The sequence below is a fragment of the Mustelus asterias genome, chromosome 5 (genome assembly GCF_964213995.1).
Source record: "Mustelus asterias chromosome 5, sMusAst1.hap1.1, whole genome shotgun sequence".
Taxonomy (NCBI): Eukaryota; Metazoa; Chordata; class Chondrichthyes; order Carcharhiniformes; family Triakidae; genus Mustelus; species Mustelus asterias.
The window spans coordinates 111,599,920-111,626,194 of record NC_135805.1 but is presented as its reverse complement, the minus strand read 5'-3'; the positions used below and the strand labels follow the sequence as shown (position 1 = coordinate 111,626,194).

The window sequence follows — 26,275 nt, the reverse complement described above, 5'->3', positions numbered from 1 at the left end:
AGAGATAGTGGTGCACAAAATATGCAGCAGATACCAAATCTTGTGCAATTTTCTGACGTATTAGGAAACAAAACAACTGAAATCTGCTACAGCTCTTCTAAATGTTGAAGCTACCAAAACTTTACCTGATCATTATATCTTTCCAATTGCAATTTTTAAATTATGAAGACCAATTTCTAGACAAATAATTTAACAACAACTAGTATCAACTTTCACTGCCCCTCACTTACTTGCAGCCAGTCCGGTAAGTACTTAGAATCATCAAATCCCTACAGTGCAGAAGGAAGCCATTCGGCCTATCAAGCCTGCATCAACAACAATCCCACCCAGGCACTATCCCTGTAACTCCGTGTATTTTCCCTGCTAATCCCCCTGACATTAAGGGGCAATTTAGCATGGTCAGTCAACCTAACCTGCACAAGAGCCAACAATAAACAAAAAGGTGGCCATATGGATGGAGAGATGACTGGAGAACAAAAAGTACAGCAGAGGAATAAAAAGATACATATCCAACTGGTAAGATGTGGGAAGTGTCTTTCTTACATACATAAATTACCTCAACTTGAGAATTGCTAGAATAACACTGAAATGTGCAAACGACTCAATTTCAGGAGAGAGAAAGGGATGTGGGAAATGATAGGCATTATGGAAAAATTGCAGCAAGATAGAGAGGATAAAAAATTTGTCAGACAGATGATGGATGCTGGTCAATATAGAAAATTCTGGATACATTTTGGAAATATAGGGAAAGGAAAGAAAGGAAATAAACTTGTAGTGTTAAAAATAATATGATGTTACTAGGGATGAGCATTGCACGATGGAGAGGATTTCCGAGCTTGCATACCCCGATGCACTCTGCCAACGCCGCCTGCCCAACCCTGCTGCCCTGCTACCCCCCCACCCCCCCCCCCCCCCCACCCCTGCCTGCGCACCCCCCGGGCAATCACACGATGGTTAACAAGCAATCTGACAACTGTTTGCCAGATAATGAAGGATTATGATAACGGTAATAGTGACAGACTGTTTCCACTGGTCGGACACCAATTTAAGACCAGTACAAAGGGAGGAAGCGCAGAGAGAAAAAAAATCTTTTGTAGACAGGATGGTTAGCATATGGAATTCTCTACCACAGTTGGTTGCTGAAGCATAGCCCATAAATGAATTTAATTTATTTAACCAGCTGGAAAGTTGAATTCTGCACACACAGTCTTTTACACATGGGCAAAGTTTCATTGTAACTAGATATGTGGACAGCAGAATTTAGGTCCACTGCCAGCACATCACACTTTACGAACGAACGACCAGTATAATACTCTACAAAACTTGTGTGTTCCAAATTAAAGACTGCATCAAAATCTGCATATTTCAGTCATTGATGATATTGTTGTCACAATAAACTACTGAACATTTATGGATACTCCATACATTGTAACAAAGGGAAGTGGTGCACTAGGATCAATGGAGAAACCACTGATATTCACAATCTACATTAATGATTTGGAATTTAAAAACAATTTCTGAATCAATCACTAAAAAGCTGTGCCAAAGATTAACGAGGCTTTATTAATTAATCAATATAGAATTGAAAAGTAGGAAAGTTGGATTCAACCTTTATTGAACCTAAACCACAGTTCAGAAGCCTGTGGGCAGTTCTGATCACCTGGAAAAGTGCAGAGCAGATTTACAAGGGTGATCCCAGGAATGTTCCCAGGAGACACATCAGGAAAGGAACAGACTGGGTTCGTTAGTCATTGAAAAAAAAGCCGAGAGGCGACCTAATGGAAGTCTTTTAAAAATTATGAAATGTAGAGATATTTCCTATTCCGAGGAAGAGCAGATCTTGAGGCCATCAACACAAGATAGTGACCAAGAAATCTAATACATAATCCAGAAGAAACTTCTTTATCCAAAGGGGAAAGTGCTATCATAACGAGTGGTTGAAGCAAATAGTATAGTGCTGCTCAAGGGGAACCTAGACAAGCATGTTAGGAGAAGGGAATACAGGTTGTTACAAATGAAATGGGTGGAATTTTCCACACCCACCAGTAATAGGAACCACGGCGCATGGGGGCACTTAATTTGCCAGGAGACAAAACAAATCTGCTCCCCAAATACAGGATGAACTGTTGGAATTTTGCTCTCCTGACTTTCAACGCAAGAACCCTATCTACATCTCATGCATGTTCATTAAAAAGCCACCTTGCCAAAAGTAATTTGGAGGGGGAGATTAAGTCCAGGGAGTGGAATGGGGGAGGAGGGTTGGCGTGGGGGTGCAATTATCTGCGAACAGAGCGGGGGGAGGAGTGTGGGTGCAGCAAGTGTCTCAGAGGGCACAGTTGATGATGGCAGCAGCAGAGTCCTAACGGGAGAATGATATTGATGATGGGAAAAAACAGCACATTCAGAAAGGCTGCATCACCATTCATTTTGATCATCGAATTCAATATCCTGATTCCTCCTCCTCCCCACCACCTGCCCCCCTCCCCCCATCCCCCATATCCCTTTAGCTCCAAGAGCTAGATCTAGTTTCTTCTTGAAATCAGATAGCGTTTTGTCCTCAACTACATTCTGCGGTAGTGAATTTCACACATTCACCAGCCTCTGGGTGATGAAATTTCTCCTCATCTCAGTCCTAAAACGTTTGCTCCTTATCCTCAAACTATGACCCCTAGTTCTGGATTCCCCCACGATTGGAAACATTTTTTTCAATCTATCCTGTCTAACCCTGTTAGAACTTTATAGGTTTCGACGAGACCCCTTCTCACTCTTCTAAACTTCAATGAATATAATCCTAACCGACTTAGTCTCTCCTCATATGACAGACTTGCCATCCCAGGAATCAGCCTGGTAAACTTTCGCTGTACTCCCTTTATAGCAAAGACATCCTTCCTCAGATAAGGACATCAAAACTGCACATAATACTCCAGGTGTGGCCTCACCAACACCCTATACAATTACAGCAAAACATCTTGATCCCTATACTCAAATCCTCTCGCTATGAAGACCACCATACAATTTGCTGCCTTTACTGCCTGCTGTCCCTGCGCGCTTAATTTCAGCGACTGATGCACGAGGACTCCAAGGTCTCTTTGAACATCCACCTTGCTCAATTTACATCCATTTAAGTAATAATCTGTCTTCCTATTATTGTTACCAAAGTGGATAACCTCATATTTATCCACATCATACTGCATCTGCCATGCACATGCCCACACACGCAGCCTGTTCAAATCATGCTGAAGCATCTCTGCATCCTCCTCACAGCTCACCCTCCCAACCAACTTTGTATCATCTGCAAATTGGGAGATAATACATTCAGCTCCCTCTTCCTAATCATTAATATATAATGTGAACAAATGAGGTCCTAGCACAGATACCTGTGGTATCCCACTAGTCACTGACTGCCAATCAGAAAAAGACCCATTTATGCCAACTCTTTGCTTCCCCTCTACTAACCAGCTTTCTATCCATCTCAAGACATTACCTTCAATCCCATGTGCTTTAACTTTACATAGTAGTCTGTTACATGAGACCTTGTCGAAAGTCTTCTGAAAGTCTAAATGAACCATATCCACTGGTTCTCCTTGGTCAAATCTATTAGTTATATCCTCAAAAAATTCCAATAGATTTGTCAAGCATGATTTCCCTTTTGTAAATTTGTCTGATTATACCACTGCCTTCCAAATGCAGAGTTATGAAATCCTTGATAATAGACTCCAGCAACTGCCCCAGTACCGACGTTAGGCTCACTGGTCTATAGTTCCCTGTTTTCTCTCTACCTCCCTTTTTGAATAACAGGCTTACATTAGTTACATCCAATTTGTAAGAACCAGTCCAGACTCCAAAGACATTTGCAAATTAACCACCAATGAATCTACTGTTTGCAGGGCCACTTCCTGAAGTACTCTGGGATGAAGATTATCAGGCCCTGGAGATTTATCCACCTTTAATCTCATCAATTTCCGCAAAACCATTTTTCCACTAATGCTGATTTCCTTCAGCTCCTCACTAAAACTTGTTTCCCTCAGCACTTCTGGTACATGATTCAGGTCTTCCTTTGTGAACGCTGAAGCAAAGTACAAATTTAATTCCTCAGCCATTTCTTTATTCCCCATTTTGTATTCTCCTGTTTCTGACAGTAAGGGGCTTACATTCATTTTTGTCAATCTTCTTCTCTTTATATACCTATAGAAATTTTTACAGTCAGGTTTTATGTTCCCTGCTAGCTTACTTTCATACTCTATTTTTCACTTCTTGATCAATCCCTTGGTCCTCCTTTGCTGAAATTTAAACTGCTCCCAATCCTCGGGCCTGTTGCTTTTTCTTGCCTATTTGTATGTTTCTTCCTTGAATCTGATACTATCTTTAATTTCCCTTGTTAACCATGGTTTGGCCACAATTCCCTTACCATTCTTCCGCCAAACAGGAATAAACAACTTCTGGAGTTCACCTATTCGTCCTTTAAATGCCTGCCATTGCCTTTCCTTTCAGTAACGTTTCCGAGTCCATCATGGCCAATTCATGCCTCATACCATCAATAGTTACCTTTATTGAGCTTCAGGACCCTGGTCTCAGAATGAACTACATCACTATCCACTTTGACAAAGAATTCTACCATATTATGGCAGAAGGAGGTGCTGGAAGTCTTAAAGCGCATCAAGGTAGATAAATCCCCGGGACCTGATGAAGTGCATCCCAGGACATTATGTGAGGCTAGGGAGGAAATTGCAGGTCCCCGAGCCAAGATATCTGAATCATCGATAGTCACAGATGAGGTGCCTGAAGATTGGAGAGTGGCAAATGTTGTGCCTTTGTTTAAAAAGGGTTGCAGGGAAAAGCCTGGGAACGACAGGCCAGTGAGCCTCACATCTGTGGTGGGTAAGTTGTTGGAAAGTATTTTAAGAGACAGGATCTACATTTAGAGATGCAAGGACTGATTAGGGACAGTCAGCATGGCTTTGAGAGTGGAAAATCATGTCTCACAAATTTGATTGAGTTTTTTGAAGGGGGAACCAAGAAGGTAGATGAGGGCAGTGCAGTTAATGTTGTCTACACGGACTTTAGCAAGGCCTTTGACAAGGTACCGCATGGTAGGTTGTTGCATCAAGTTAAATCTCACGGGATCCAGGGTGAGGTATCTAAATGGATACAAAATCTTGACAGAAGCCAGAGGGTGGTTGTCGAGGGTTGTTTTTCAAACTGGAGGCCTGTGATCAGCCTCAGGGATCAGTGCTGGGTCCACTGTTATTTATCATTTCCATTAATGATTTGGATGAGAATGTAGGATGCATGGTTAGTAAGTTTGCAGATGATACCAAGATTGGTGGCATAGTGGACAGTGAAGAAAGTTATCTTCGATTGCAACAGGATCTTGATTAATTGGGCCAGTGGGCTGACGAATGGCAGATGGAGTTTAATTTAGATAAATGCGAGGCGATGCATTTTGGTAGATTGAACCAAGGCAGGACTTACTCAGTTAATGGTAGGGCATTGGGGAGATTACAGAACAAAGAGATTTAGGGGTACATGTTCATAGCTCCTTGAAAGTGGAGTCACAGGTGGACAGAGTGGTGAAGAAGGCATTCAGCATGCTTGGTTTCATCGGTCAGAACATTGAATATAGGAGTTGGAATATCTTGTTGAAGTTGTACAAGACATTGATAAGGCCACACTTGGGATACTGTGTACAGTTCTGGTCACCCTATTATAGAAAGGATATTATTAAACTAGAAAGAATGCAGAAAAGATTGACTAAGATGCTACCCAGTCTTGATGGATTGAGTTATAAGGAGAGGCTGGATAGACTGGGACTTTTTTCTCTGGAGCGTAGAAGGCTGAGGGGTGACCTTATAGAGGTCGATAAAATAATGAGGGGCATAGATCAGCTAGATAGTCAATATCTTTTCCCAAAGGTAAGGGAGTCTAAGAACAAAGAACAAAGAACAATATAGCACAGGAACAGGCCCTTCGGCCCTCCAAGCCCGTGCCGCTCCCTGGTCCAAACTAGACCATTCGTTTGTATCCCTCCATTCCCACTCCGTTCATATGGCTATCTAGATAAGTCTTAAACGTTCCCAGTGTGTCCGCCTCCACTACCTTGCCTGGCAGCGCATTCCAGGCCCCCACCACCCTCTGTGTAAAATATGTCCTTCTGATATCTGTGTTAAACTTCTCCCCCTTCACCTTGAACCTATGGCCCCTCGTGAACGTCACCACCGACCTGGGGAAAAGCTTCCCACCGTTCACCCTATCTATGCCTTTCATAATTTTATACACCTCTATTAAGTCTCCCCTCATCCTCCGTCTTTCCAGGGAGAACAACCCCAGTTTACTCAATCTCTCCTCATAACTAAGCCCCCCCATACCAGGCAACATCCTGGTAAACCTCCTCTGTACTCTCTCCAAAGCCTCCACGTCCTTCTGGTAGTGTGGCGACCAGAACTGGACGCAGTATTCCAAATGCGGCCGAACCAACGTTCTATACATCTGCAACATCAGACCCCAACTTTTATACTCTATGCCCCGTCCTATAAAGGCAAGCATGCCATATGCCTTCTTCACCACCTTTTCCACCTGTGACGTCACCTTCAAGGATCTGTGGACTTGCACACCCAGGTCCCTCTGCGTATCTACACCCTTTATGGTTCTGCCATTTATTGTATAGCTCCTCCCTACATTATTTCTACCAAAATGCATCACTTCGCATTTATCAGGATTGAACTCCATCTGCCATTTCTTTGCCCAAATTTCCAGCCTATCTATATCCTTCTGTAGCTTCTGACAATGCTCCTCACTATCTGCAAGTCCTGCCAATTTTGTGTCGTCCGCAAACTTACTGATCACCCCAGTTACACCTTCTTCCAGATCGTTTATATAAATCACAAACAGCAGAGGTCCCAATACAGAGCCCTGCGGAACACCACAAGTGGGGGAGCACTTCAGCAGTCACGGGCATTCAGCCTTGGATCTTCAGGTAAGCGTTCTCCAAGGCGGCCTTCACGACACACGACAGCGCAGAGTCGCTGAGCAGAAACTGATAGCCAAGTTCCGCACACATGAGGACGGCCTAAACCGGGATGTTGGATTTATGTCACATTATCAGTAACCCCCACAGCTTGCCTCCTGGGCTTGTAGAATCTCACTAGCTGTTCTGTCTGGAGACAATACACATCTCTTTAACCTGTGTTGAATGCTCCCTCCACCCACATTGTCTGTACCTTTAAGACCTGGCTGGCTGTAGAGATACGCATTCTAATTAGTATTCTGTAACTTGATTTCTGTGTCTGTGCACTGTTTGAGAGCAGATATCCACTCCATCTGATGAAGGAGCAGTGCTCCGAAAGCTTATGGTATTTGCTACCAAATAAACCTGTTGGACTTTAACCTGGTGTTGTGAGACTTCTTACTGTGCCAACACCACTAGTCACAGGCCTCCAGCCGGAAAAAGACCCTTCCACTACCACCCTCTGTCTTCTGTGACCAAGCCAGTTCTCCACCCATCTAGCCACCTTCCCCTTTATCTCATGAGATCCAATTTTTTTCACCAGCCTACCATGAGGGACTTTGTCAAACGCTTTACTAAAGTCCATATGGACGACATCCACGGCCCTTCCCTCGTCAACCATTCTGGTCACTTCTTCAAAAAACTCCACCAGGTTAGTGAGGCATGACCTCCCTCTCACAAAACCATGCTGACTATCGTTAATGAGTTTATTCCTTTCTAAATGCGCATACATCCTATCTCTAAGAATCTTCTCCAACAACTTCCCCACCACGGACGTCAAGCTCACCGGCCTATAATTACCCTGGTTATCCTTCCTACCCTTCTTAAATAACGGGACCACATTAGCTATCCTCCAATCCTCTGGGACCTCACCTGTGTCCAGTGACGAGACAAAGATTTGCGTCAGAGGCCCAGCGATTTCATCTCTTGTCTCCCTGAGCAGCCTTGGATAGATTCCATCAGGCCCTGGGGATTTGTCAGTCTTTATATTCTCTAACAAACCTAACACTTCCTCCCTTGTAATGGAGATTTTCTCCAACACTCCCCTCTGAGACACTCCCAGTCAACACATCCCTCTCCTTTGTGAATACCGACGCAAAGTATTCATTTAGGATCTCCCCTACTTCTTTGGGCTCCAAGCATAATTCCCCCCTTTTGTCCCTGAGAGGTCCGGTTTTTTCCCTGACAACCCTTTTGTTCCTAACGTATGAATAAAATGCCTTGGGATTCTCCTTAATCCTGTCTGCCAAGGACATTTTGCCCTTCTAATTCCCCATTTGAGTTCTTTCCTACTTTCTTTGTACTCCTCCAGAACTCCCTCCGTTTTTAGCTGCCTGGACCTAACATACGCCTCTCTTTTCTTTTTGACCAGTCCCTCAATTTCCCTGGTTATCCACGGTTCTCGAATCCTACCCTTCCTATCCTTTTTTACAGGCACATGCCTGTCCTGTAGCCCTAACAACTGTTCCTTAAAAGACTCCCACATGCCAGATGTGGATTTACCCACAAACAGCCTCTCCCAATCAACAGCTGCCAATTTCTGCCTAATCCCACTAAAGTTAGCCTTCCCCAACACCTTACCCTTGGGACACCACTCATCCTTTTCCATCACTATCCTAAAGCTAACAGAATTGTGGTCACTATTTACCACATGTTCCCCTACCGAAACTTTGAAGACCTGACCGGGCTCATTCCCCAGTACTAGGTCCAGTATAGCCCCCTCTCTAGTCGGGCTATCTACATATTGTTCCAAAGAACCCTCCTGTACGCATTTTACAAATTCCTCCCCATTCAGAGTCCCAGCTCTCAGCGATTTCCAGTCTATACCAGGGAAATTGAAGTCTCCCACTACAACAACCCTATTTTTCCTGCACCTATCCAGTATCTTCTGACATATCCGTTCTTCCACTTCCCTTGGGCTGTTGGGGGCCCTGTAGTATACCCCCAACATAGTGACTGCGCCCTTCCTGTTTCTAAGCTCCAGCCAGAGTGACTCGTTACACGACCCCTCTGAATTGGCCTCCCTCTGCACCGCTGTAATATGCTCTCCAACTAATACTGCTACTCCCCCACCTCTTTTGGCCCCTCCTCTGTCACGCCTAAAACACTTGTACCCCGGAATATTCAGCTGCCAGTCCTGTCCCTCTTTCAACCAGTCTCTGTCACCGCAACCACATCCAAATTCCTCGTGAGCATTATGGCCCCAAGTTCGTCTGACTTACCTGCTACGCTCCTTGCATTGAAGTATAAGCACTCCAGACCCAGTGAGGTCATCCTCCCCCAGAGTGCTCTTCTTCTTTGCCAGCCTTGTCCCAGTCCCAAGCTCGTCCCCAGCCTCTACACTTGTAGACCTAATATTTTGATCCCCACCCCCCTGCCATACTAGTTTAAACCCCCCCGAACTGCACTAGCAAAACTCCCAGCCAGGATATTCGTGCCCTTCCAACTTAGTTGTGACCCGTCCTTCTTGTACAGGTGCCATCCTCTCCTGAAAACTTCCCATTGATCTAGGAAAATGAAGCCCTCCCTCCTGGACCAGTCCTGTAACCAAGCATTCAATTGTACTAACTCCCTATTCTTAGCCTCACTGGCACGAGGCATTGGGAGCAGCCCAGAGATGGCCATCCTGGAGGCCCTACTTTTTAGTCTATTTCCCAAATCCCTGAATTGCTCTCGTAGGATCCCCCTGCTCTTCCTATCTACGTCATTTGCACCAATGTGTACAATGACATCCGTTTCTTTATCTTCCCCTTTTAAGATGCCTCCTATCCGCTTGGAGACATCCATTACCCCAGCCCCAGGTAGACAGACTACCATCCTGGAGTCCCGTTCGCACCCACAGAATCGCCTGTCCATGCCTCTAACCGACGCATCCCCCACCACTATTGCTCTCCTAACCCCGCTCTTTCCTTTCCGGGCCACAGAGCCTGACTCTGTGCCAGTGACCTGGTCACTGTGGCTTACCCCTGGAGAGTCATCCTCCTCCACACTATCCAAAACAATATACTTGTTTTGGAGGGGGACAACCACAGGTGACCCCTCCACTAACTGCTCACTCCCCTCCCCTCTCACACCTGTCGCCGAGCCCTTCCTATTATGAGAGACAGCCACTGGAATACTCTCTGGTACGTTACCCTTCTGACCTTTACTCCTCCTAACTGTGACCCACGTGTCTTCCTCACGATGCCCCGGTGTAACTAGTTCCCTATAACTCATGTCAATTATTCTCTCATTCTCCCTGACTAGACCAAGGTCAGCAATCTGCAGCTCCAGTTCCGTGACGCAGTCCCTCAGGAGCTGCAGTTCCACGCACCTGGCGCAAATGTGAACCTCCGGGAGGCTAGGTGTTTCCAGGAACTCCCACATCCCACACCGGAAGCACCGAACTGGCCTATCATTCATAGTTACCCTTATCCTATATAGGTTTGGATAAAAATAACTTACCCTGCCTCGCCCTTAGTCTAAGAGTCTAAAACTAGAGGGCACAGGTTTAAGGTGAGAGGGGAGAGATACAAAAGTGTCCAGAGGGGTGGTGGGTGTCTGGAACAAGCTGCCAGAGGTGGTAGTAGAGGCGGGTACAATTTTGTCTTTTAAAAAGCATTTAGACAATTACATGGGTAAAACGGGTACAGAGGAATATGGGCCAAATGCAGGCAATTGGGATTGGCTTAGGGGTTTTAAAAAAAGGGCTGCATGGACAAGTTGGGCCGAAGGGCCTGTTTCCATGCTGTAAACCTCTATGACTCTATGGTCACTCGTCCCCAAGTGTTTCCTCACACTCGAATGCCAACTAATCCATTCTCATTGCACAATACCCATTCCTTATGCACTCCAGAAATTCCTCTTCTATTCTACTGTGACTAATTTGACTCTCCCAATCTATATGCAAATTAAAGTTGCCCATAATCACAGATGTTCCTTTAACACATGCATCTCTGATTTCCTGTTTAATGCTTTTCCCAACATTACCACTACAGTTTGGTGGTCTGTATACCATCCCACCAATGTTTTTTGCCCCTTGTTGTTATTTCTTAACTCGACCCATACAGATTCCACATCATCTATGCTAATATCTTTTCTCAATATTGTATTAATATCATCTTTACTCAACAATGCAACTCCACTACCTTTTCCTTTCTGTCTGTCCTTCCTAAACACTGAACAGCTCTCAATGGTTCTGACTAGTTGGTTAAATTTCATCATTTTAGATTCAGATTTCCTGACGAACCTTTGGGTTCTGAATGCTCTGCATGAACCTCCTCTATTCAAATCCTAAAGAGAACTAAGCAAGTGCCTATGATAAAATGAGAGGATACTTTTGGGTAGGTGGTGTTCAGGGTCAGCACATGCAGCTGACTAATGGTGCATCCTGATAAGTATAAGGCACCTGGGTGTCACTTGTGTTCTCCTCCCTATGGTTAAGCCCCCATTGCAACAGGTTTGTTCCCACCTGACAGATCTCATCCCAGCAAGTTGTGAAGCTACTGCTCATTCTGACTGCAGTCGATGTCAAATGGCACCGAGACAGAGATGGAGGGAGGGAGGTGGATGCTTTCAAGGAGTAGGGTTGGGTGGAGGGCAGCCAACTCATGACTCCAAACCTCGGTCCTCTTGGCTGAATTGTCATAGCTGTCAAGAGATCGTGTGGTTAATCTTTCTATGCTGTCACGGAAAAGAGGGACAGCTGGAAATTATGACAATTTCTCCTTGTTTGCAAATTATGCTTGCCTTATGTGTATACAATTAAGAAACACAGCAATACTGCAGTGCTTTAAACAACATCTTTGAGGTAAATTTGTCATATTCACATATCAATCGTGAATTAACATGTGCAGGTACAGTGATGGAGCAGATCACCGTTTTCTGATATAGTTATGCCCTGTAGCTACAACCTGGTGTAAGTGGAGATAGATCTCAGTGCTGACCACTTGAACCCCTTTGAAAGAATGGATCAGTGAAATTGGGGCATCAATATATGGCCAGTCATCTGGCAACAGCTTATATTTGAGTGTAAATTTGCAAATTTGAATAAATTGGTTAAATCCAATTTAATAACGAGTATTGTATTATTACTGAGTTTGAATATTGAAGTTGATCAATACACTTTACAAGATTGCCAAATTTACGCATCTTCATGAAGACAAAAAAGCGAGTGAACAAAGTAGTATAGTTTAGCCTCTGTAGCAGCTGAGCTTTTAGAGACTAATACATGAAAAAATTAACCCTCACTTAGAAAGACAAGAGTTAATTGTTATAGAAAACCCTACAGTGAGTTCCAACTAGACGTTGAAAGGGCATATGAAGGTGTGTGGAAAACCAATAGTCAGGTTCAAAACCGTGAAGGATGAACTTGGGATTGAACGAGTAAATGGCTGATTGGTAGAACTGATCTTGTGAGTCTGTGAGACCCTACATTTTTAATGGGAACCTTTTTGCTGACTTTGGTCATGCCATGGTCTGCATTCATAAACTAATTTAAGTTAGGTTTGCTTTGTGGCAAGAGATGTCTTTGCGGTGTGAAGCTACATGAGTTTGCACACTGGAGTCAGTGGACCTCTTCAATTTGACCTATCAAGAGATACGTTTTGAGGAGGAAGACAACTTTTTGCGTTTAAAACACAGAGACACAGTGATTAGCACTGCTGCTTCACAGCACCAGGGACCCAGGTTCAATTCCCAGCTTGAGAGTCACTGTCTGTGTGGAGTCTGCATGTTCTCCCCATGTCTGTGTGGTTTCCTCCGGGTGCTCCAGTTGCCTTCCACAGTCTGAAAGATGTGCAGGTTAGGTGCATTGGCCATGCTAAATTCTCCCTCAGTGTACCTGAACAGGTGCCGGAGTTCGGCGACTTGGGGATTTTCACAGTAACTTCATTGCAGTGTTAATGTAAGCTTACTTGTGACACTAATAAATAAACTTTAAACTTGTTTATCAACATCTGCACCTGTGACATGATATACAGGGTTGCTGTACCTGGTCAACTTTAGTTGAGTCGAAATGCTCAGTTGTGTGTGTGTGTGTGTGTGTGGTGGACTGGACAACTACAAATAATTACTTCTTCCCAGAATATTGTTACTACAATGTCTAAGGATTATATTCTAAAATGTATGTTTTCTAGTTTGGGACTAATTCAATCATTTTCGAAATATTTGTGACAATAGCATCTGTTTGTGTTCTCCTGTGTCTATGAAATATTATTTGCAATTAAGTTGACATTTATTCTTGGTTTGAACGCAGCAGCCTTGTGGTCTGGCTTGTCCTGCCTTTGAAAAGTTGGTAGGAGAACAATCTTGCCAATGTGGCACATTTTGCCAGAATTAAACAGTAATATTTAAACATTTTGATGCATGTGTGTCATAGGGCTTCAGTGTTAAGAAGAGCCCAAGACTCAGGAAATTCAGCACCAGTTTCTTTAGATAAACCTTGGATAAATAAAACTCAGGCATAGTGCAAGGCAAAAACGATAATGCAGCCAATGACTATAATAAACAAATGTTGAACAAATTGACATGAGGACATTCCACTTGAATACTTAAGGTGTGCTGCAATGTCATAGATTTGGCTCTTAAGATGAAACACTAACCAGAACTCATTTGCCTGTTCCAAATGGTATAAAATCACATGTCCTTGTTTGAACAAAAGAATTATATTCTGTTCTTTAAAAAAAAAATTGACCAATATTCCTTCCTCAGCTATTAAGAAAAAACAATTAATAGTTATTCATCTTGATGGCAGTCTGTGGGAACCTTCTTGGTGCATTATGCTTGACATTTTACTGCAGTTCCAGCGTAATTCAGTGTAAATGAAACACTTTGTGATGTTTTGAAGACAGGAAAGGCTCTATATAAATGCAAACATTCTTTTGATAGCTCTCATTTCCTAACTTGCGAATGATTGTGAACAAGAAAGAGAAAAAAAGATTTGCATTCATACACTACTTTGCAAGACCATCGGACATCTCAAAGTATTTTACAACAATGAAGTACTTTTTTTAAAAAATGCAGCAGTTACTATTGTAACGTGGGAAATGTGGCAATTAATGTGTGCTCAGCAAACTCCCACAAACAGAAATGTGATAGCGCCTGTTGTTAGCCTACTTTTTTATGTTGCTTGAGAAATAAGTATTAGCCAGGATACTGGGGATAACTCCCCTGCTCTGCTTTGAAACATTGCCGTGTGTGCCTTTGAGAAATGTATTTTAATCATGTTTCTCTGAAGGTTTTTCAAGCAGGTCCAAGCATTTTATTGGCACCGTTTTGTCTGCAACTGGTGTCCTCTAATTGTTGCTGAAGCAATATAATGGACGTCATGTTTATTTTTAATCTGGGCCAATGCAGTGTCCTGGGGTTTTATGACCCTTTTGGAATTGCTGAGTGGAATAAGATTAACAGGTCAGGTGATGCCTGGAGTCAGTTTTTTTCCTTCCAATAGAAAAATCCAGTTTTCGTTTCACTTTTCTCAGATCCTGTTTGGACTTATGAAAGAAAACAGTGTCTCTGTCTCTCTCTCTCTCTCCCCAGAGGTGTGCTAAAAGTTCAAGGGCTGGAAAGCCTCAGCGTTTTAATCCAACATTGAAAGGACCAATTCATAGGTGGTGTTAAAATGCTGCAAAATCCAGCATTACGTGAGCTTACTTGCTTTTGTGCCAAGTCCAGAAGGTTGGGTGCTTGTGGGATGTTAGTTGATTTGGAACATCATAGATAGTTAGCTGTTAAGGTTTATACTGTATCATGTTTGATTCTTATAACTGGTAAAAGTTATACAAAATCTTTTTTTATTATATTTTCACTCCGTTCTCAAATAAACTTTGTTCGATAAAAGCTTCTAGTGGGTCACTAGAATTATACCTGGAGTGAAACGCCTTATGCTCACCCATGCCAAATTCAAATATAAAAACTTAAGGTCTAGGCTATCTTCATCAAACACCTTGGAGGTTCTAGCCTGGGTCTTAACACATGGGATCTTTTACATCCACCTAGCAGCTAGACATGGCTCCAGTTTAATATTTCATCTGAAACATGCGTCCTTATTACTGCATTGGAGGGTCAGCCCTGGAGTGGAACTTGAACCTGGAACCTTATGATTCAGAGGCTACCAACTGAGCCACAGGTGACACAAGAGAAGAAAGGGAGAGAAAGAATAAAGAAGTCAGTATCAATCCAAATAATGACAATGAATGGAATGGTCAAGCAGAAAATGAGTTAAAGGTTGGGCCAGAGTATGTAGATATTGGATAATTTGAGAATTAAGAGGCTGTTTATTAAGACAAGAGAACCCTTTTCTGGGGAGCTGTGTGAAGATAAAGTCCGAGGAGAATCAAAAGGAATTTGGTGCAAGAGAGATTAAAAGATGTTATTGGGTGGCAGCAAGTTAAGGACTAAAGAATAGGAAGACAAGCAGGTGGCACAGTGGTTAGCATTGCTGCCTCACAGTGCCAGGGTCCCAGGTTCAATTCCAGCCTTGGGTAAATATCTGTGTGGAGTTTGCACATTCTCCCCGCATCTGCGTGGGTTTCCTCCGGATGCTCCAGTTTCCTCCCAAATTGCCCCTTAGTGTTAGAGGGATTACCAGGGTAAAAACGTGGAGTTATGGGGATAAGGCCGGGGTGGGGGTTGTCGTTGATACAGGCACAATAGGCTGAATGACCATCTTCTGCACTGTGGGGATTCTATGATTCAAGTAAAGGAATACTGCCAAGACCTGAATACCCTGAAGTCTAGAAATCAGGGGCAGAATTTTTGATTTGATTAATTATTGTCACATGTATTGACATACAGTGAAAAGTATTGTTTATTGTGCGCTGGACAGACAAAACATACCGTTCATAGAGAAGGAAACGAGAGAGGGCAGAATGTAATGTTAGTCATAGCTGGTGCGTAGAGAAAGATCAACTTAATGCAAGGTAGGTCCATTCAGGAAGGACAGGGAGGGAGGCAAGAGAGGGGGTGGAGTGGCACTGCTGATCAGGGATAGTGTCACAGCTGTAGAGAAGGTGTACGCTGTGGAGGGATTGTCCACCGAGTCTCTGTGGGTGGAAGTTCAGAGTGGGAAGGGGCCGGTCACTTTGCTGGGAGTTTTCTATAGGCCGCCCAATACTAACAGGGAGGTGGAGGAGCAGATAGGGAAACAGATCCTGGAGAGATGCAGTAATAGCAGAGTTGTTGTGATGGGAGACTTTAATTTCCCAAACATAGATTGGAATATCCCTAGGGTAAGGGGATTGGATGGGGAAGAGTTCGTTAGGTGTGTTCAGGAGGGTTTCCTGACACAGCATGTGGACAAGCCTACAAGAGGAGAGGCTGTACTTGATCTGATACTGACCAATGAACCTGGACAGGTGTCAGATCTCACAGTGGGAGAGCATCTTGGGGATAACGATCATAACTCTATCTCCTTTAGGCTTGCATTGGAAAAAGAGAGGATCAGGCAAGCTAGGAAAGTGTTTATATGGAGTAAGGGGAAATATGAAGACATTAGACAGCAAATTAGAGGAGCAAATTGGAAGGAGGTATTCTCGGGGAAATGTACTGAAGAGAGGTGGCAGCTTTTCAAGGAATGTCTGTTTAGAGTTCTACAGGACAACGTTCCGAGCAGACAGGGAGCTGTTGGTCGGTTAAAGGAACCGTGGTGCACGAAAGCTGTGCAGGACCTAGTCGAGAAGAAAAGGAAAGGGTACAAAAGGCTCAGAGAGCTTGGCGAAGATAGGGATTTAGAAGAGTATACGGCTTGCAGGAAGGGACTAAAGAAGGAAATTAGGAGAGCCAGAAGGGGTCATGAGAAGGACCTGGCAGGTAGGATTAAGGAGAACCCTAAGGCGTTCTATAAATATGTGAAGAGTAAAAGAATGAGACGTGACGGAATAGGGCCTATAAAAGGTGAAGGCGGGAAAGTCTGTACGGAACCAGTAGAAATGGCAGAAGTGCTCAATCAGTATTTTGCCTCGGTTTTCACAGAGGAGAAGGACCTGCGTGGGTGTACTGCGGGCGTGCGGTGGACTGAAAGGATTGAGTATGTGGACTTTAAGAAAGAGGTTGTGCTGGAATCTTTGAATGGCATCAAGATAGATAAGTCGCCGGGTCCGGATGGGATGTACCCCAGATTACTGTGGGAGGTGAGGGAAGAGATTGCAGAGCCTCTGGCGATGATCTTTGCGTCGTCGATGGAGACGGGAGAGGTGCCGGAGGATTGTAGGATTGCGGATGTGGTTCCTATTTTCAAGAAGGGGAATAGGGATAGCCCAGGTAATTACCGACCGGTGAGTCTAACCTCAGTGGTTGGTAAACTGATGGAGGAGATCCTGAGGGACAGGATATATGAGCATTTAGAGAGGTTTAGTATGCTCAAGAATACTCAGCATGGCTTTGTCAAGGGCAGATCGTGCCTTATGAGCCTGGTGGAGTTCTTTGAAAATGTGACTAAACACACTGACGAAGGGAAGGCGGTAGATGTGGTTTATATGGATTTTAGCAAGGCGTTCGATAAGGTCCCCCATGCAAGGCTTCTAGAAAAAGTGAGAGGGCATGGGATCCAAGGGGCTGCTGCCCGGTGGATCCAGAACTGGCTTGCCCAAAGGAGGCAGAGAGTGGGTATAGATGGGTCTTTTTCTAAATGGAGGTTGGTCACCAGTGGGTGCCCCAGGGATCTGTTCTGGGACCCTTGCTGTTTGTTTTCATAAATGACCTGGATGAGGAAGCGGAGGGATGGGTTGGTAAGTTTGCCGACGACACGAAGGTTGGTGGGGTTGTGGATAGTCTGGAGGGATGTCAGAAGTTACAGAGGGACATAGATAGGATGCAAGACTGGGCGGACAAGTGGCAGATGGACTTCAACCCAGATAAACGCGTCGTGGTCCATTTTGGTAGGTCAAATGGGATGAAGGAGTACAACATAAATGGAAAGACTCTTAGTACTGTAGAGGATCAGAAGGACCTTGGGGTCCGGGTCCATAGGACTCTAAAATCGGCCCCGCAGGTGGAGGAGGTGGTTAAGAAGGCGTATGGTGTGCTGGCCTTTATCAATCGAGGAACTGAGTTTAGGAGTCAGGGGATAATGATGCAGCTATATAAGACCCTCGTCAGACCCCACTTGGAGTACTGTGCTCAGTTCTGGTCACCTCACTATAGGAAGGATGTGGAAAAGATTGAAAGGGTGCAGAGGAGATTTACAAGGATGTTGCCTGGATTGAGTGGCATGCCTTATGAGGATAGGCTGAGGGAGCTCGGGCTTTTCTCCTTGGAGAGACCTAATAGAGGTGTATAAGATGTTGAGAGGCATAGATCGGGTGGACTCTCAGAGGCTTTTTCCCAGGGTGGAAATGTCTGCTACGAGAGGACACAGGTTTAGGGTGCTGGGGGGTCGGTACAGGGGAGATGTTAGGGGTAAGTTTTTCACACAGAGGGTGGTGGGCGAGTGGAATCGGCTGCCATCAGTGGTGGTGGAGGCGAACTCAATAGGGTCTTTTAAGAGACTCCTGGATGAGTACATGGAGCGTAACAGGATGGAGGGTTATAGGTAGGTCTAGAAGGTAGGGATGTGTTCGGCACAACTTATGGGCCAAAGGGCCTGTTTGTGCTGTAGTTTTTCTATGTTTCTAAATGTCTGACAAAAGCAGGGAAACAGCTGTTCTTGAGTCGGTTGGTGCGTGACCTCAGACTTTTGTATCATTTTCCCGAAGGAAGAAGGTGGAAGAGAGAATGTCCGGGGTAATTATGCTGGCTGCTTTGCCGAGGCAGCGGGAAGTGTAGACAGAGTGAATGGTTGGGAGGTTGGTTTGCCTGATGGATTAGGCTACATTCATGACCTTTTGTAGTTCCTTGCAGTCTTGGGCAGAGCAGGAGCCATACCAAGCTTTGATACAACCAGAAAGAATGCTTTCTACGGTGCATCTGTAAAGTTGATGAGAGTTGTAGCTGACATACCAAATTTCCTTAGCCTTCTGAGAAAATGGAGGCGTTGGTGGGCTTTCTTAACTATAGTGTCGGCATGGAGGGGACCAGGACAGGTTGTTGGTGATCAGGACACCTAAAAACTTGAAGCTCTCGATCCTTTCTATTTTGTCTACTTTTGGATGTCAAACCAAGTCAGAACAAAGATGAGCAACTGACAAGATGGTGCTGACAGCTGGTCTGCCACCTCAGCCCAGTGTCTTTCATGAAGGCAAGTGGAGAGCAATGAGTAGACCAATTAAGACACACAAGAAGCTCACTAGGGAGCTCACCCTTGATTAGTTACAAATTTTCACTGCAGCCTGGAGGCGCTGTGTAATGCAGACCATCTCAAGGATGGTGAGAACAGGGTCGGCGGCATTTTGAATGCCGAGGGTCAGCTTACATGTCATAGTGAAGAGGCGAAGAGGAACAAAGGTGGCCTACCTCATCACAGGAAATGTTTCAGAAATTTTTATATTCTTACATTATCTCAGCTTTCATGTCTATATCTGTCCACCAGAATGTGAAAAATTAGCACATTCCATTTTACCAAAGTAATTGTCCAAACAGGAGCCATAGGAATGGCTGCCAAAGTGAGTCAGAATGTGGCCCGCATTTTCAATGGCCCTGCACCCTTCCCGTTCTCTTCCCCTGCCCCACTAATCCACTAATTGGCCAGCAAAATCATCCCACATGGACAGCTCACATCCACCGGGCACCAGACAGTTTCTACCTCCCTCCAGGGGGGGCAGGGGGGTTCACGACCAGGAAACAAATCTGCCGCCCACTCCCACCTCCACCCCGAAAATCCAGCCCCAGAGTACTGGGCAGAACAGATCCCTTAACACTCCAAGTAAAGTTTAAAACAAGTTATGCCATGAACCAAGAAAATAATTTTGTATTTGTATTGTACCTTTCACATCCCCAGAGTATGTCCAAGTACTTCACAACTAATTAATTATGTTTCTCAAGTGCAGTCACTGTTATCATATCGACACAAATAAATCAGTCTACTCTCAGCAAAATCCAACAAACAGCATCAGGCTAAATGACTACTTAACCTGTTTTAGTAGAGAACGCCTAACAGGCAACATCATTTCACATCTGAAATACAGCATCTGTAACATTGCAGCAGTCCTTCAGAGTTGCACTGACGTGTCAGCTCGGATTTATGTGCTCAAGATGAGTAGAGTTGAGTTCACAGCCTTCTGATTCAGGTAAAAGTGGTATTTATTCATTACAAAGAACAAAGAACAGTACAGCACAGGAAACAGGCCCTTCGGCCCTCCAAGCCTGTGCCGCTCCTTGGTCCAACTAGACCAATCGTTTGTATCCCTCCATTCCCAGGCTGCTCATGTGACTATCCAGGTAAGTCTTAAACGATGTCAGCGTGCCTGCCTCCACCACCCTACTTGGCAGCGCATTCCAGGCCCCCACCACCCTGTGTGTAAAAAACGTCCCTCTGATGTCTGAGTTATACCTCGCCCCTCTCAGCTTGAGCCCGTGACCCGTCGTGATCGTCACCTCCGACCTGGGAAAAAGCTTCCCACTGTTCACCCTATCTATACCCTTCATAATCTTGTATACCTCTATTAGATCTCCCCTCATTCTCCGTCTTTCCAAGGAGAACAACCCCAGTCTACCCAATCTCTCCTCATAGCTAAGACCCTCCATACCAGGCAACATCCTGGTAAACCTTCTCTGCACTCTCTCCAATGCCTCCACGTCCTTCTGGTAGTGCGGCGACCAGAACTGGATGCAGTACTCCAAATGTCATAAGTAGGCTTACATTAACACTGCAATGAAGTTACTGTGAAAATCCCCCAGTCATCATACTCCGGCACCTGTCTGGGCACACTGAGGGAAAATTTAGCATGGCAAATGCATCTAACCGGCGCGTCTTTTGGACTATGGGAGGAAACCGGAGCACCCGGAGGAAACCCACTGAAGAATCAATATACTTGTGTGGTTCGTGCTGTGAAATTGTTAAGCCCAGCACTGACTGGAGAGATAAGGATCAGATAACTTGCCGAATTTCAGTTACATCTGCATAAATTTCATGATCATGTTTGGCTACTAAACAGCAAAAACAGAATCCTGTGCTTTCTAAATTAATTATATCCAAAGATGTGCGGATTATTCGTCACGTTAAATTTCCCCTTAGCAGGGTAAGTACATGGGGTTATGGGGATAGGGCCTGGGTGGGATTGTGGTTGGTGCAGGCTCGATGGGCCGAATGACCTCTTTCTGCACTGTAGGGATTCTATGATTCTATGAATTATTATGGCGTGCCTTTTTCTCCAGGTATTCCAGTGCCATACAGATTCAAACACTGCTGCAAATAGTAATGGCAACATTACTTTGGGCCCTTTTACTTGCATTTTGACTGAAGATTATTACAGTGGAATGGATCTCCAGCTCACTTTATGACCATTCTGCAATAATTCTATTTCGTGGCAACCCGAATGACACAGGAATTGCACAAGTCTTGCGGAGCTATGCTGTCTCTTGGAACTTACTGAACAAAACACAGATGAGGAAGTTAGTGAAGGGGCACTTACAGTGTGTTGAGGTGCTTCAAACGTCTGAAGGCTCCAGATGGAATATCTTTGATTTTATTGAATCGTAAGTCCCTGATAGAAACAGAAATAGAAATGAAAAGAATCAATCACAATGAATGGAGTCATTTATCAGAAAATTATCCCACTTTTGTAAGAATTTGTAAAATATGAATTTCCACCATTTTATTTTTTTCAAACCCGACACTTTTTTAAGCTTCTTTCCACATCTCTTCATAACTTAGCAAAATGTTTACTGTGATGTACAAATATGTTTGCACAAGTACATTTTGACCAGAAAACTCAATCAGACATTTCATTCAAAATTAAACCTCCAAAATTCGCTGTTCATGTTCCATTGGGCTTTTGTCGAAATGTGCGATATAGGCTATACCGTAACAAATCTTTTGAGGTCTGTGGCATTAAATTATTTTTTAAGATTACACAGCTCATACTTATTTCCAAAAAGTGCAATCATACTTCAGAATTCCAGCAACAATTCAGAAGACATTGAACATTGTCACAGCAAACCAGTCACCACATAATAGCATCCAGCTGTGATGTGACATGCACTGCAATTTCGACCAGTTATTAACCGTCATGTCAAGTTTTCAATCGGTCTGGATGATCCCCAAGTCTGACATGAGACTACTTGTTACTAATAAGGGGAAAAGGCAAAAGTAATCCGTCTGTTACACTGGTTGTGGGAAAGTGGTGAGATTGGCCAGATAGAGAGACATGCTGCATGAGAAGCATTTGGATGGTTGAATGATTCACAGGAAGCCAGACACGATTGCCAAAAACCACAGAGGCTTGCGTTTATCAAAAAATATGTACAGAATTGTGTCACATGAATTAAACAAAAATCTGCTGATCACCATGTGACTGCCACCGCTGGAAATAACTCAAAAAGAAAACAAAAAAATCTGTTTTGAAGAAAGTCAGGACAAGTCCAAGAGCTTCGAAACCACTTTATTGATAGCTGTTGTAAAGAAGAGAACAAAGAACAAAGAACAATACAGCACAGGAACAGGCCCTTCGGCCCTCCAAGCCCGCGCCGCCCCCCGGTCCAGGATTGAATCCTGAATCCAGGATCCCCGCCCAATTTTCCAGCCTATCTACATACCAATATCCTATCCACCGAGCTGTCCCTCACAGCTACGATGCTTTGTTCATTACAACCTATTAACTCACCCCCACCCCCCCATTCCAGACCATGTGATCTCCAGGGAGAGGCGAAAACCCAGAGTGAAAACCCCAGGGCCAATATGGGGGAAAAAAAATCTGGGAAATTCCTCTCCGACCCCCTGAGGCGATCGAAACGAGTCCAGGAGATCACAATGGCCCTGATCGGAAAATGCTTCCCAACCCTAGTCATTTCCACTTCCACGAACACCATATGAATTCCCTGCCCCCGAGACAGGTTCCCAACTATCCGCAGTCTCGCTCTGTACTGGCACCAGCAAGATGATCATAGAACTACAAGAGCTTATTACAGTCAAGTCCCATCTGCAAAGAGACCATTAAGAACACATTCATATTCCAGTACAACAATAACAAATATTTTTCATGACAAATGATGGCCCAGAATAATTTTAGGAGGTGGATGGGGATGGAGGTGGGGGTTGGAGAAGAGGGAGGGGTGGGTGGTTTAGGCTGCTGGGAGGATTGAACTTCTGTAACAGAGTGGCATCTCGGGCAGAAAGGCAAGGTAGGCTCCATCAGAAGCCCCCTGTTGAAGTTGAACACATCCCCACCCTAACGTCCAGTGGCCTCCGACCTCCACCACACATGCCCTCCCTCCCCCGATCACCTCCTTGACACACAAGGTCTTCCCACTTCTCCTTGGGCTCACTTGAGTTTACCTAGGCTTCTGGTGCCTGTGCTTGGGCTCTGATGCCCTCTTGCATTTCTTGTTCTGTCCACAGCAGCGCTGTCGCTGCAGGGACTGAAGGGCTGCTAGCAAATTGATTGGCCTGTAGCTCTCGGAGATGGGCTTTCCCCCCCGAGTGAGGACCAGAAGCCCTGCTTGCAGCCACTTAACAGTCATTTGATATAGGCATTCAGAGTCAGTGGGAAACGAGACCTTGTCATCCGAAAAACTCAGGCCATGGATTTTATAAGGAAGCAATTATTGAAATGTGCTGTTCTGACTTCTGTCTCCAGACTTAAACTTGGCTGAGAAGGTCTGACAGTGCATGAAGAGCCGCATCAAAGCCTGAAACCCAAGTTTCTTTCAGTTTGCTACATGTGACATAGAAATTCATTCCAACTTTTGGTCACTGGTTCGATCCAGGAGCTAGTGACTGTAGGCTGCAATCATGGACATTCAACATTCACTGTTCAAGTACTAAGGACTTTTTTTCAATTTGATTTATTATTGTCACATGTATTGGTATACAGTGAAAAGTATTGTTTCTTGCACGCTATACGGACAAAACATACCGTACATAGAGAAAGAAAGGAGAGGGTGCAGAATGTAGTGTTACAATCGTAGCTAGCATGTGGAGAAAGATCAACTTAATGAGAGGTAGGTCCATTCAAAAATCTGATGGTAGCAGAGAAGAAGCTGTTCTTGAGTCGGTTGGTACATGATCTTAGACTTTTGTCTCTTTTTTCCAATGGAAGAAGAGGGAAGAGAGAATGTCCGGGGTGCATGGGATCCTTAATTATACTGGCTGCTTTTCCGAGGCAGTGGGAAGTGTCGACAGTGTCAATGGGTGGGAGGCTGGTTTGAGAGATGGACTGGGCTTCGTTCACAACCTTTCGTAGTTTCCTGCGGTCTTGGGCAGAGCAGGAGCCATACCAAGCTGTGATACAACCAGAAAGAATATTTTCTATGGTACATCTGTAAAAGTTAGCGAGAGTCATAGTGGACATACCAAATTTCCTCAGTCTTCTGAGAAAGTCGAGGTGTTGGACGGCTTTCTGAACTACAAATATAGATTTGAAATAAAAGCAAAATTTCTGCGGATGCTTGAAATCGGAAATAAAAACAGAAATTGCTGGAAAGACTCGCCAGAGTCCAGCAGCTTTTTTTTTGTTTTTATTACGAAGGAATTGACTTTGTTTAGTTAAATTTTGTTAAAATAATAGCGCGGAAATTACTTTTGCTTGCAGGAACTATTCCTGATCTTTCAAAACACTTCATTAGCACTAAACACACAAAGCAAAGGATCATGTTTTAGAAATAAGAAACCATTTTTGAAAAAGGTCTCTCCTATGACATCCCCCTTAAACTTGCAGCACTACTGCCATGATTATTACCAGAACCTGCAGTATCCCATGACAAAACATACGGAAAGTGGAGGGTGGGGGGAGGGGAGAAGCACAGACCATACTCACCCAAATGAAAAATTACAATAGGGTTTCCCTTCTTGTAACTTTAACACAATTAGCGTAAATAAAGCATGACTTAACAAGCAAATGGCAGTTGATATGAACTATAAAGAACACAAGGAATAGTAGACATAAAGATTGCGAGCATTTGCGTCACTTCCTCTCACTACATGCAATCTCGCAGTCTTTCCAATTCTGCTTTTGGTATGTTGGATTTCTCACTTTTCTCACTCAATGAATTCGCCCTTCAAATCACCTGCAACAATGGGCAGAATTTTCCATTCCGGGTCTAGTCCGGTGACGGGCGGGAACGTCGGTGTGCTTCCTGCTGGGCGGTAGTCCTAAAATCCAGTAGAACACATGCAATCTTCTGCTTTTCAGCTGATCAATTATGCATCTACAAGGAGCATGGTGAATCTCATGACCGGGTGGGCATAAGTTGGCTGCCTCACCATCACATCAAAGGGTCAAAGGTCTTGGCACGATATTTAAAGTGCATCCAGACAACCATTCACTTAATACAGACCAGGAGATTTGCATTACTCCTTTCAAGTCCTTGCGGCCATCAGTTGTGCTCCTTGGAGGCATCCACCTACCTCCCTCCCTGCCTCTGGCTGCAGACAATGGCAAATGGTACAGAATGAACAGCAGCTCCACACCCAGCTGGGATCTCAATGTTATGAGACCAGTGAGTCACGACCAAACCTGCTGTCATATGGGCTGTATTACAGAGAGATGAACACAAGTGACCAGGATTGACATCTAGTTGTCTCAATTATTCAGGCGCCCCTTTGGTCAGCTGCTTGTGCTGACCTTGAAATGCACCCGTCCAAAAAGATCCTCCTTCCACTTCAAGGGATTTAATTGACAGACTAACTGCATGATGAAGGTCAGCTTTGGAAAAAGTGGTGCATGTCACCTTCCAGACTTGGGCCATCACCCTCTCTCCTATCCTTGTCACCCACCAACTTCTCCCCATCATCCTTGACCCACCAAATATCACCATTCCTCTGCCCTCTGTCACCTTTGAACTTCCCCACATTACACTGGACCCTACCCTGATCAACCGCCACATACATTCCCTCACCTCAGAGCCAGCACCTGTTGGAATTCCTGTGCCCACCCTGACTCTGCCCCTTCCTGTTATTCAAGCCACCTGAGTAGTCCCCCTCCATGAGCCCCATCTCCTCTCCCCTTAGCAGACCTTCAGCTACTGAGGCTTTCACCCTGGACCTGCCAACTTAGCACATCGCACTGCCCTCTCAGACTGTGACTGTTCCCTCCCAATACCAGTTCTCTGAATTCACCCCTCAGGACTCCTCAGTTGACACCACTGACTGGAGATAATGCAACGAGGCTGATATCTCGTATCTGAAATTGGTGAAATTACTGTTTGCCATGAGGATAACCAATCTAATTAATGTCAATGTGTATAACAGCATCAATCATA

The 26,275-nt window shown here is 44.5% G+C and overlaps 1 protein-coding gene across 4 annotated transcripts in view; it reads right to left on the bottom strand.

The window, feature by feature from the left end:
- The window catches only part of pxdn (peroxidasin), a 248,988-nt gene that overhangs the window by 130,310 nt on the left and 92,403 nt on the right, over positions 1 to 26,275 (bottom strand). For all 4 annotated transcript variants that reach the window (XM_078213208.1, XM_078213210.1, XM_078213209.1 and 1 more), the window contains exon 2: positions 21,490 to 21,561. In XM_078213208.1, coding sequence (XP_078069334.1) covers positions 21,490 to 21,561 — 72 coding nt within the window. The remainder of the gene's footprint in view (positions 1 to 21,489; positions 21,562 to 26,275) is intronic.